The sequence below is a fragment of the Tursiops truncatus genome, chromosome 19 (genome assembly GCF_011762595.2).
Source record: "Tursiops truncatus isolate mTurTru1 chromosome 19, mTurTru1.mat.Y, whole genome shotgun sequence".
Lineage (NCBI taxonomy): Eukaryota > Metazoa > Chordata > Mammalia > Artiodactyla > Delphinidae > Tursiops > Tursiops truncatus.
In genome coordinates, this window is record NC_047052.1 from 49462273 (window position 1) to 49473820 (window position 11548).

Genomic DNA, 11548 nt, shown 5'->3' on the forward strand with positions numbered 1-11548 from the left:
TTCTAAAATTATGAGAATAATTATTTAAATAGAGAACAGGGTATATATTTATTTGGTTAAATATTTCAACAAAACAAGGACAGATAGGATGACTCTTTCTAACCAGTTAACAATATGAATTTTACCTTTTAAAAGTTGTAGTATCAGATATTATGAGAACAGTTAGGATTAAAACAATAAAATCCTGTGGGGATGCATTTTACTCTTTCTGTTAGCAAGAAAAATGAAAAATAAAATACCAAAGATAGAAGACATTTTCTTTCTTTCCTTAAAAAAAAAATTCATGGAAATTAAAAAATGTAAACGACAGTAGTGAGAATAGTATAATTACCTCCATCTATAACAATTTTTTTTCAGGGTCAACTCACAGCCAATCTTGTTCCTTCTATCCCCCTACCCTCTTGTTTTTTCTGGAGTATTTTAACAATAATTTTTTTCAAACTATATGGGTATTTGGAAATAGCCTGTGTATTTTTTTTTTTTTGCCACACTGCACAGCTTGTGGGATCTTAATTCCCTCTGCAGTGGAAGCGTGGAGGCCTAACCACTGGACCACCAGGGAATTCCCTATAGTCTGTGTATTTTTAATGATTATATGAGATGGAGAAATATATGTGCAGACTCACATCAGTTGCTGAGGTTAGCAGTCTGGGGGTTAGCATTGACGGGGAAAGCCATGTCAGAGGACCTTTAGAAAGTACAAATTGAAGAAACTCTGGAGCAAGAAGGAGCTCTCACAGCACAAACCGGATAGAACAAGTCAGATGAGTCACAGAACCACCACAGTGGGTTATTACAACTTACTCAGGAGGGGAAATCTGGGTGGGAGCCCAGAGCCCCTGGACCTCAGTATTCATGGAAATTCTGTGTGTTCTCATTTAAAGTACACAAGAAGACAAAATAAAAACCTAAAGGTGAAACAGAGAGGAAGAGGATGCAGAGGTAACCCTAAAGTGCCAAGATGGGTGAAAGTGTTGGGGCTGCATGGACGCGTTGTCATGGAAACTGCAGTTGGAAGTGTTGTCATGGAAACCACAGCCAGGACTCCTACCAAAGTTGCTTCAAAACTATTTTTAGATCCACTGGTAATCATCGGTGGTTCACTGTTGGGAGAAGTTTCAGGCAGCTGATTCCACTTACACACACACATACACACTCACAGACATATATATACACATGCATATATACATATGTACAAATATATATTTATAATTACCTATACATATAATTGTATATTGTATATGTAATTATAAATATTTGTTTGCTCATATATAAATAACAAATTTAAAGTTTTTCTGTCTCACGCATTTATTTATCTCTTTACTATTTTGGAATGCTTAATTAACTCAATCTGCTTCTCTGATTCAACCCTGACTGAAACACTCTTAGGCATCCGTGTAGTGAAGAGTTAACTCAACAGGTCTGGGTTGTCCAAACCCCATACCTTTTAAAGCATCAACTAGCCCTTCTCTGACTCCTGGGTAACCTCTAAGCCTTAGAGGATCCTGTACTAATAATGCAATTTATGGTGGTGGCCTTGTGCCACGCAGCATCGCTTTGACCTCTGGAGATGCTGACGGCTGAGTAACTAAAGTCAGTCACATGTGTGCTCCATGCCTACATGACTGACCCAGAAAAAAAAAATCCTGGACACTAAGGCTCAGGTGAGCTTTCCTGGTTGGCAATACTCTATTATCACACACTGTTGCTGGGAAAAGTAAGTGCTGTCCATGTAACTCCACTGGGAGAGGATGACTGGAAGCTGACACCTGGTCTCTCCCAGACTCTGCCTTAGGCACCTTTTCCCTTTGCTGATTTGAAACTGTATCCTTTTCTTGTAATAAAGTATAATTGTGAGTACAATCATTTTTCTGAGTCCCAGGAAGACTCCCAGCAAATCATTGAAACTGAGGGTGGTCTTGTGACCCTCAACCCAGTATCTCAAATTCATCATGGCCCAAACTAAACTTCTGATTCACCCTCTCCCTTCTTTCCCAAGTCTGTTCTCCATCAAACCTTCCCCGTATAAAACTAAGTGCCGTCATGCCCCTTCTAGTTACTCGTTCCAAAACCCTGGGGTCATATTTGCTTAGTTTACCTTGCACCCTACGTCTAATCAATCAGCAAAACAGCGAAGACTGGTATGAAATATTTACAGAAAAGGGCACATATCATAGGCATATAACATGTTGAATTTTCACAATCGGAACACACCTATAACCGACAACCGGAACAAGAAACAGAGCGGGAGGGAGACACATTTCAAGTCATTAGACATTCCACAGGAAACAACTCTCCCGACTTCTAAAAACATGGTTAATTTTGCCTGTTTTTGTACTTCATATAAATGGTATGATATAGTATGTGCTCTTGTGTATCTGGTTTCTTTTGCTCAAGATTTTGCAGGATTCATTTATATTGTTGCGTGTCATTGTAGATCATTCATTCTAATTGTTTAGTATTTTATTGTGTGAACATTCTACAGTTTATCCGCTCTTCTGTTGATTGGTGTTTGGGTAGCTTCTAGGTTTTGGCTACTAGGAACTATGCTGCAATGAATATCCTTGTCTATAGTTTTAGTGAACACATTTCTGTTGGGTACATACATAGCTAGGCGTGGGGTTCCTAAGTTGTAGGGCTAGCATCTGCTTTCCTTTAGTGGATACAGCCAAAGCATTTCCAAAATACACATACACGGGACGTGTACACGTATTACACGTATGAGAGTTCCAGTCAATCTTCTCCTCATCACCACTTGGCATTTTTTGACCTTTTAATTTTATCCATTTTCCATCAGCAAATTTACAACAGCGCCCTTGTGCTACCACTAGATTTTAGTACAACTTGCTACACTCTTCTAACAAGAACATCCCATTTGGTAGACATTATGCTACCAATCTTCTTGTTACTTTCCTGGACCCAATGGTTCAACCATCCCAGAACAAACTCCAGGTCAATGGAAAGATGGTATAAGAAGAATTCCACTCAACAGTGGGAGGGGGACTTCCCTGGTGGCACAGTAGGTGAGAGTCCGCCTGCCGATGCAGGGGACACGGGTTCATGCCCCGGTCCGGGAGTATCCCACATGCCGCGGAGCGGCTGGGCCCGTGAACCATGGCCGCTGAGCCTGCGCGTCCGGAGCCTGCGCATTCGGAGCCTGTGCTCCGCAACGGGAGAGGCCACAACAGTGAGAGGCCCACGTACCGCAAAAAAAAAAAAAAAACAGTGGGAGGACTCCTGGAACTCTTGCCTTTACAATAATAACAGTTTACTATGTGTCAGGACCAAATACACATTGTTTACTTATTTATTTATTTTTGGCTGCGCTGGGTCTTCGTTGCTGTGTGTGGGCTTTCTCTAGTTGTGGAGAGCGGGGCTACTTTTCGTTGCAGTGTGCAGGCTTCTCATTGCAGTGGCTTCTCCTGCTGCGGAGCACGGGCTGGTGCACAGGCTTCAGTAGTTGTGGTACATGGGCTTAGTTCCTCCGTGGCATGTGGGAGCTTCCTGGGTCAGGGATGGAACCCATGTCTCCCACATTGGCAGGAGGATTCTTAACCACTGAGCCACCAGGAAAGCTCCAAATTCACATATTTTATTTTATTTTTTGGCTGCATTGGGTCTTCGTTGCTGCTCACGGGCTTTTTCTAGTTGCGGCCAGCGGGGTCTACTCTTCATTGCGGTGTGTGGGCTTCTCATTGCTTCGCATTGGCAGGTGGATTCTTAACCACTGAGCCACCAGGAAAGCCCCCAAATACACATTTTTTATTTTATTTTATTTTATTTTATTTTATTTTATTTTATTTTATTTTTTGGCTGCATTCGGTCTTCATTGCTGCTCACGGGCTTTCTCTAGTTGAGGCCAACGGGGTCTACTCTTCGTTGCGGTGTGCGGGCTTCTCATTGCGGTGGCTTCTCGTTGCAGAGCACAGGCTCTAGGTGCTCAGGCTTCAGTAGTTGTGGTGCACAGGCTTAGTTGCTCTGCGGCACATGGGATCTTCCCGGATCAGGGATGAAACCCGCCTCCCCGCATTGGCAGGTGGATTCTTAACAACTGCACCACCAGGGAAGCCCCCAAATACACATTTTTTAAAATAAAACGTTGAATGCTGAGTACTTGGTCACAGGCAAAAATCACCATCATAGAATGAACTTTAGAGAATAAAAGAATAAATCTGAAATTCTATCAAATTCAAAATTTTTTTATTACAATTTTATTTTTTAAATTTAGTACCCAATTTCTTCTTAAGTTTGGGTGTATAATCTTGTAGCAAAGTCAGCTACAACTTGCTCTTTTGGCGACTCTACGTTATGATACTAAATGGATGAAGAAGAAACAAGACATATTTGACCAGCTCAGCTGATGGTGACACTTACCCAACTATCAACCTTTCCTTCCTTGCTAAAAGTAACTGACTAAAGTAGAAGATTTATTGTCTCATCATCTGAGAAACTGGAGGATCTTGTTGATAGTAATGATGGTATATCATTGAAACAAACCCATGAGGTGAAACTCGGTGCACTGCTAGAAAAAGCTACTTTGGGGAATCTTTTCAGGGACCAAAGATCGTTGCTCTCTGCGTCTTTTGAAGTGATGTCGATCATCACCAATCCTAGACGCATTCTACTTTTGCAATATCTTCTTCTTTTTTTTTTTTTTTTTGCGGTACGCGGGCCTCTTCCCGTTGTGGCCTCTCGCTATTGTGGCCTCTCGCGTTGCGGAGCACAGGCTCCGGACGCGCAGGCTCAGCGGCCATGGTCCACGGGCCCAGCCGCTCCGCGGCACGCGGGATCCTCCCAGACCAGGGCATGAACCCGTGTCCCCTGCGTCGGCAAGCAGACTCTCAATCACTGCGCCACCAGGGAAGCCCCTGCAATATCTTCTTGTTATCACTTGCTGCATAATAAGCCATCCCCAAACTTAGCGGCATAGAACAACTGTTTGTTATACGCACTGATTCTATGGGTCAGGAATTTACACAGGGTAAAGCAATGATGGTTTGTTTTTGCTACGCCATGTCTAGCCCTCAACTGGGATGATGTAAGTGGTTAGGGAGTGACTCAAGTGGTTGAGGGGTAGAATCATCTACAAGTTTCTTTACTCCCATGTGTGGTGCCTGGACTGAGATCACTTGAAGGCTGGGCTGAGCTGGGAATCGTTGACTGGAGCACACACATGTGGCTTCTCCACGTGGCTTGGGCTTCCTCACAGCATGGCAGCCAGAGGCTAGTTGAACTTCTTACTTGGATGCTCAAAGATCCAAGGATGAGATTGTCCCAATGAACAAGGAAGAAGTTGCGGGGCTTCCCTGGTGGCGCAGTGGTTGAGAGTCCGCCTGCCGATGCAGGGGACACGGGTTCGTGCCCCAGTCCGGGAAGATCCCACATGCTGCGGGGTGGCTGGGCCTGTGAGCCATGGCCGCTGAGCCCGCGCGTCTGGAGCCTGTGCTCCACAACGGGAGAGGCCACAACAGTGAGAGGCCCGGGTACCGAAAAAAAAAAAAAAAAAAAAAAAAAAGGAAGAAGTTGCATGGCCTCCTAGCCTGAGGAGTCACATAGCTTCCCTTCCATGATACTATTGGTTCAATCATTTCCTTTCTACCACACTCGCTATTGGTTAATGCAGTTACAAGTCTGCTCAGATTCAAGAGGAGGGGACATAGATCCCCACCTCTCTGTAGAAGGAATGTTAAAGAATTTATGGCAACGTTTTAAAACCACTGCATAGTGACATACATTCATTCTTCAGCTGATTCATAGAATTTCAACATGTTAAACACTTGAGATTTTAAAACTCTAGTTATGGGCTTCCCTGGTGGCGCAGTGTTTAAGAATCTGCCTGCCAATGCAGGGGACACGGGTTTGAGCCCTGGTTCAGGAAGATCCCACATGCCGTGGAGCAACTAAGCTCGTGTGCCACAACTACTGAGCCTGCGCCCTAGAGCCCTCGAGCCATAACTACTGAGTCCACACACCACAACTACTGAAGCCCACGCACCTAGAGCCCATGCTCCGCAACAAGAGAAGCCACCGCAATAAGAAGCCTGTGCACCGCAACAAAGACCCAACACAGCCAAAAATAAAATAAATAAATTTTAAAAACTAATAAAACTTTAGTTATAGCTAGAGTGTTTGTCTTTACTGGAATGTGAATATTCAAATTTAGCAATTTGAATGATGTCTAAAATATGATGGCAGCTCGGGCAATCAATCACACAAATATTGATCATGCCCAAGTTCAGGGATATCAGAGAGGAAAGTGAAATGGATACCTGGCTATTTGGTGTTGCAAAGGCCAATTCCAAAATGGAATCCAAACAACAGATTTTGGTTGAACACCCAGGCCCACTGCATTTTTCATATGTGATCTCCCCCAATCTTCAAAATTTCCAGATCAGGAAAGTTTTTATTGGTATTCCTATTGTGAAGAAGAGGAAGGAGCTCAGAGAGCTCAAATTTCTCGTTTAAGATCGCACAGTTAGGAAGCCACATTGATAGATGTATCAGTGAGGGCCGGACAGGAAACATGGCAACTCAACCTGAGTCACTGAGGACTGTTTCATTAACTATTAACAAAGGTGTTACCTGTAGGCAGTGAGTTGAGGAAACCAGCAAGGAAAGGTGAGGCACGATCCCCAGGCTTGAAGGGGGTGGGAAATCGAGAAGTTTCTAGAAACTTCTGGAACAAGGAACTGTAGCTCACCTAGAAGGCTCTCAACAAGAGCTGTGGCTTTTATTAGGGGAACTCAGGGGGACTGAAGCTGCTGTTTCCTCGCGCCCTCTGCTTTCTGTTGTCTCCTAGGAGTCTTGTTGGCTCAACTCAACAGGAAGGCTGAGGGTAAGAAGGGTAGTTGGTGTAGCCACAGAAGTCAGCACCCCCCACCCCCGTCCCGGAGGCCCATGTTGAGTAGAGAAAGGTGGAAAGACCGGGTCCGGGAGGGCAATCAGAGAACATGCAGACCTCGGGCTCGGTGAATAGGTGAACAGTCGCACTCCCACGCGATTCCCCAGGCCCAGTTGCACAGCCCACGCGCTAGCTTGCAACCACCGGTTGCCATGGAGACCGCGGGTACTACGCGGGAGCAAGTGCGCAAGCGCGCCCTGGGACGCCGGCCTCGGCTCAGCGCAGCTGCCTGGACCCAGGCGAGACGCCACCTGACGCGCCCTGTCCGAGCGGGGGCGGACGCTGTCGTCTCGGGCACTTGGCCCAGAGCATCCGTGCCGGCGTGGCCCGAGCTGGCACCTGGCGAGCGGCTGCATCCCGGCGGCCTCTCCTTGGCCCGTCTGGGCGGTCAGAGGCGGGGCTGCCGCTTCCCTGACGGGCTGGCCGAGAGCCAGGCCCCGGGGAGGCCGCTCGCGGTTTTCGGCGATTCCAGGACACGTGTGAGCACCCGGGGCCCGGTATGGGGAGGAAGACCTTGGGAAAGCGCGAGGCCTCCTGCAGGCCAGCCTGGAGGGGGCAGCTGAGAACTCAGCCTGGCCTTGTTCCCGGGAATTTGACCTCCCTCTCCTGTCACCTTACAGGATTGCTGTTTAGGGACCACTGCAGCCCCGGTCCGCGTCGTAGACTCTTCAGTACACGTGGGAATCGAGCTGCCAGGTGTCCACGACCATGGCGGTGAACCTTTTGGAGGACTGGTGCCGGGGGATGGAAGTGGACATCCACAGGTGCCTGTTGGTCACAGGCATCCCGGAGGACTGTGGCCAAGTGGAAATTGAGGAGACCTTGAATGGGGTCCTCTCCCCGCTGGGCCCATACTTTGTGCTCAACAAGATTTTTTTGAGGGAAGAGAATGCCAAAGCTGCCCTCGTTGAGGTAGGCGAGGGTGTGAATCTGAGGGCCGTACCCCGGGAATTCCCAGGAAGGGGGGGCATCTGGAGAGTGGTCTGTAGGGACCCCACCCAGGATGCTGAGTTTTTAAAAAACCTGAGTGAATTCCTGGCTGCAGAGGGGCGCACCCGGGAGGATGTGGTCTGCCTGCTGCAGCTCAGCCAGTCCCCACCACCCCAGAACCGGAATCAGCCCCCAGAGAACTGGGCAGAAGCTTTGGGGGTGCTTCTGGGGGCAGTGGTGCAAATCATCTTCTGCATGGATGGCGAGATCCGCAGCCGGGAGGAAGCTAGGGCTCGAGAGGTTGCCGAAGCCCAAGCAGTGGCATCCTTGGCTTTGGCAACAGCGAGGAAGGTCAAGAAGGAGCCAGGGTGGGCTGCAGAGGTGGGCTCTGCCTTGAAGATGGAGAACCTGGACGGCTGGAATGACGTGGAAGATGAGGGTGACCCTCTTGAACCTCTGGTTCAAAAGGCTGGAGCTAAGACTTTCCCCAGGAGAAAGAAGCAGAAAAAAACTCCCAAGCAGGAACCAGTGCCCTGGAAGAAATCCAGAGGCAGCCATTCCCACCGCTCGGCCTTGTTGGAGGATCCGGAAGCTGATGATGCTGAAAATATGGAGTTGTCAGAATACATCAGGAGCAGCAGAAAGCCCTGTGTGAAGCGGGAGGGGTCAGCTTTGAAGAAGGCCCTAGCGAAATGTGCCTGGAAGTCTCCCAGCAACCCGCCCCACGATGCCCAGGCAGAAGCTGCGAGCCCTGGAGTTGCCTCTGAGTCAGACCAAGACGGCGGTCCAGAGGGTCCACAAAAGAAGAATACCATGGTCTGGGCCTCGGCAAAGAGCCCTGCTCCCACGAGGAAGAAGAAGAAGGTGAGCTTGGGCCCCGTCTCTTATGTCCTTGTCGATTCAGAAAACACCAGGAAGAAGCCAGAGATTCCAAAGAAAGGGCAAGGCTCGAGAAGGGATGCGTTGGATCAGAAGGCCCTTCAGAGCCCACAGCCCGCTGAGCCACCAGCCTCAACCTCCCAGGGTCCAAAGGCCAAGCCACAAGGCTCTCCTCATGCCTCCAGTGGTGAGAATGACAGCAGAAGTCATTTGGGTTGTGTCAACAAGCGGCTGAAGGGGGAGGAACAGCACGGGCAGGTGGGGACGGAGGAACCCAAGGGGACAGAGGGTCCAATGGTCGTTGAGGAGGACCCCAGTGCAGTGGAGGGAGTGGGTGACACACCAGTTGAGGTTTTAGAGGCTGGGAGCCCTGACCCCCCTCCTAGGAGCCCCTGAGGCCAACACTGGGGCTACCTGTGGGGACAGGAGGTGGCAGAGCAAACCCACTGACCTATCTTTTGTTGGTGAGTGTCTCTGTGGTATTCTCAGGTCATCTGACGCTTCATCTGATCCATCTCCCTCAGTAAGAATTGAATCATTTGGGGTTATATATTGTTTGTCAGAGTAGGTGGCTTTCAGGGTGGAGTTTTCTGGAGGCCTGTTTAGGAGATGGAAATGTTCAAGGACTTAGAAGTTCCAAGGAAGTGAAAAAACTTTCCGGTGACACCTCTCCCTGCTTCCCCTCTCGAGCTGTTCTAATTTATCCACAGAACCCAGAAAACCTAGATTTCCGTCTGCACCCGAGCAGTCGAAAAAAGACCAAGGAAGAAGTTCCAAGCGGGGAACAACGTTTCTCTTGTCGTTGACTTTTCCCTGTTTTAGGGACCCCCCCAGTTCGTAGAGATCCAGCTCTCAGAGGTAAATGGTATGTGAGATGTAGGTGGGAGGAATTAGGGTAAGGAGGCGTACCCCTGTGCCTTTTCTCTGCCAGGCCTGCTTTTTCACCTCCTCCTAGACTCACCTTCAGAGGTTGGAGAGTCACTAAGCAGATTGGGAAAACTCTAAAACGTTCACCTTGGCACATGGGCAAGGTCACTGTTACGTTCATTCACGTTCGGCCTTTCTCCCCCATCCCCTGCTTCCTTTTCTGGATACTCAGCCAACCTCTGCAGGGCCTGGCATTGTAAAGGGCGGGGCGGCCGCTCGCTCCCTGCTTCCCTTTCTCTGCTTCGACCACCGGGTAGGTTAAGCGAAGATCTTTGCTGCAGACCTGACTTCCTTGCTGCTACTGGTCTGCGATATGCATCCTCCAGTTCTCTAACCAGAGGATGTTAAGGTCCCAAGCATCGGTCTGGGGGGAAAAAGATTGTCCACGTAGGCCTTGAAGTGTTTGGTTTTCGGTCCTGTTAATAAAAATGGGACTTGGATTCCCATTTGGGGTGAAACCCTTGCAGGAAGCATGTGGGAGCAATGGGTAGGAAAGGACTCTGGCATTCCTGGCTGCCTGGCTCTAATTCCATCCAATACCCCCAAACTCTTTTTGAGGCTGAAGACCAAATCTCACATTCTAGGAAGAGAGAGAAAAACATTCTTTAAAACTTGGCTGTGAATTTCTGCTCTCTGACTAGACCAGAATGCCATGTGTCCTGGGTGTGCAGCAGTCGGGGGAGGGGCGGGTTCCCTGAGCTCAGTGGTTTCCAGATTGTATCCCGGGGAAGCCCGAGCTGTGCTTAAAGAAGTAATCCGAATCTATTTTTTCATGTATTTAAAAAACAACAGCAACTGAAAGATGACTACTTGAAGGTGTCATAAGTCAAACAAGTCACATCAGAGTCTATCAAAATAGGACCTTGTGTTCACCCGTTAGCTTGCTTTGGTACAGGTATCCAATTCGTCGATTCCACCACCTATTTGCCTATAATTGAATTTCTTGTAAATGTGACTGATAGGAAAAGTTCCAAGTGGGAGAAGTTGGTCCTGCGCATGGCCTGTCGTAGAACACACCGCAAGAAGTTTCCCTTTGTAATTCACATCCTCTTGTCCTGCTGTGATGCTCAATTGTGTGATGGTAGATGTATCAATACGGCGCGCAGTAATTCATATTCTACCCGAGAGAGCGTTAGGGTCTCTCTTCTGGCTTCAGTTTTTGGGATAAAGAACGTGAACAGTTGTTAGATGTTGTTGGTGATTCAACTTGGAAAACAGATTTCTTGTTGACGATTCATTTCAAAAGCCTGGATGAGTCTGAGGATGCAGGAAGAAAGGAGGTGGTTTCCGTTTGTTGCTCTTCACCTGCGTGCGTCACGGTTTTCCTTGGGTCCGAGCAAAACAAAACAGAGGCGTGAATTGGCCTTTCGAGGTGACGAAAGCCTCCAGCTCTCCAGCTCCTAATTTCAGAATCAGGTCCATTAGGGCTTCGTTGTGTTAACAGATTGACACCATGATTAGTACATGTAAATGTATATGCTGTAAAATAAAGTTTAGCAAACTAAGTATCTGTTGAGTCTCTTATAGGCGCCAGTGGTATGGACTGTTTGAGAAAAGGGTTCCCTCCGCCCCACGCTGAACAATACACACTGTCCTAGACACCCAGCCCAGCTGTTGCAGACCTGGGTTCAAGCTGGAAGGGTCGTCAATTTCCTGTGAGAGAAGAAGTCATCAAGATGTCTCTCATTGCTACATGGCCTGCCACCAACGTGAAAGCCTTCCCCAGACAGTCTGCATTTTTTAGAAGTTTCTAGAACAGGTACCTGGTGTTGTGAATTAACCTGAGAAGCCGAGTTTATTTTTAAAAGCAGCTTCCCCTCAGACAGAAGCTGAGGTTTTTCAAGAAAAATTCGAGTTAAGTTTCCTCCTGACCAAGCCCCTCCCCTGCTTGGGACACCTGAACCAGGGGGC

The 11548-nt window shown here is 47.9% G+C and overlaps 1 protein-coding gene across 1 annotated transcript; it reads left to right on the forward strand.

Annotated features, from left to right (window-relative positions):
- The first annotated feature begins 7526 nt into the window (after nucleotides 1-7526).
- PNMA8A (PNMA family member 8A) lies at nucleotides 7527-11100 on the forward strand. The gene has a single exon (XM_073796052.1). It carries the CDS (start codon nucleotides 7610-7612, stop codon nucleotides 9104-9106), a length of 1497 nt encoding a protein of 498 aa, XP_073652153.1. The 5' UTR covers nucleotides 7527-7609; the 3' UTR covers nucleotides 9107-11100.
- The last annotated feature ends 448 nt before the right edge of the window (nucleotides 11101-11548 follow it).

Bases quoted from the DNA above. Each gene is read 5' to 3' on its own strand.
- PNMA8A (XM_073796052.1), top strand. From the start codon at position 7,610: ATGGCGGTGAACCTTTTGGAGGACTGGTGCCGGGGGATGGAAGTGGAC.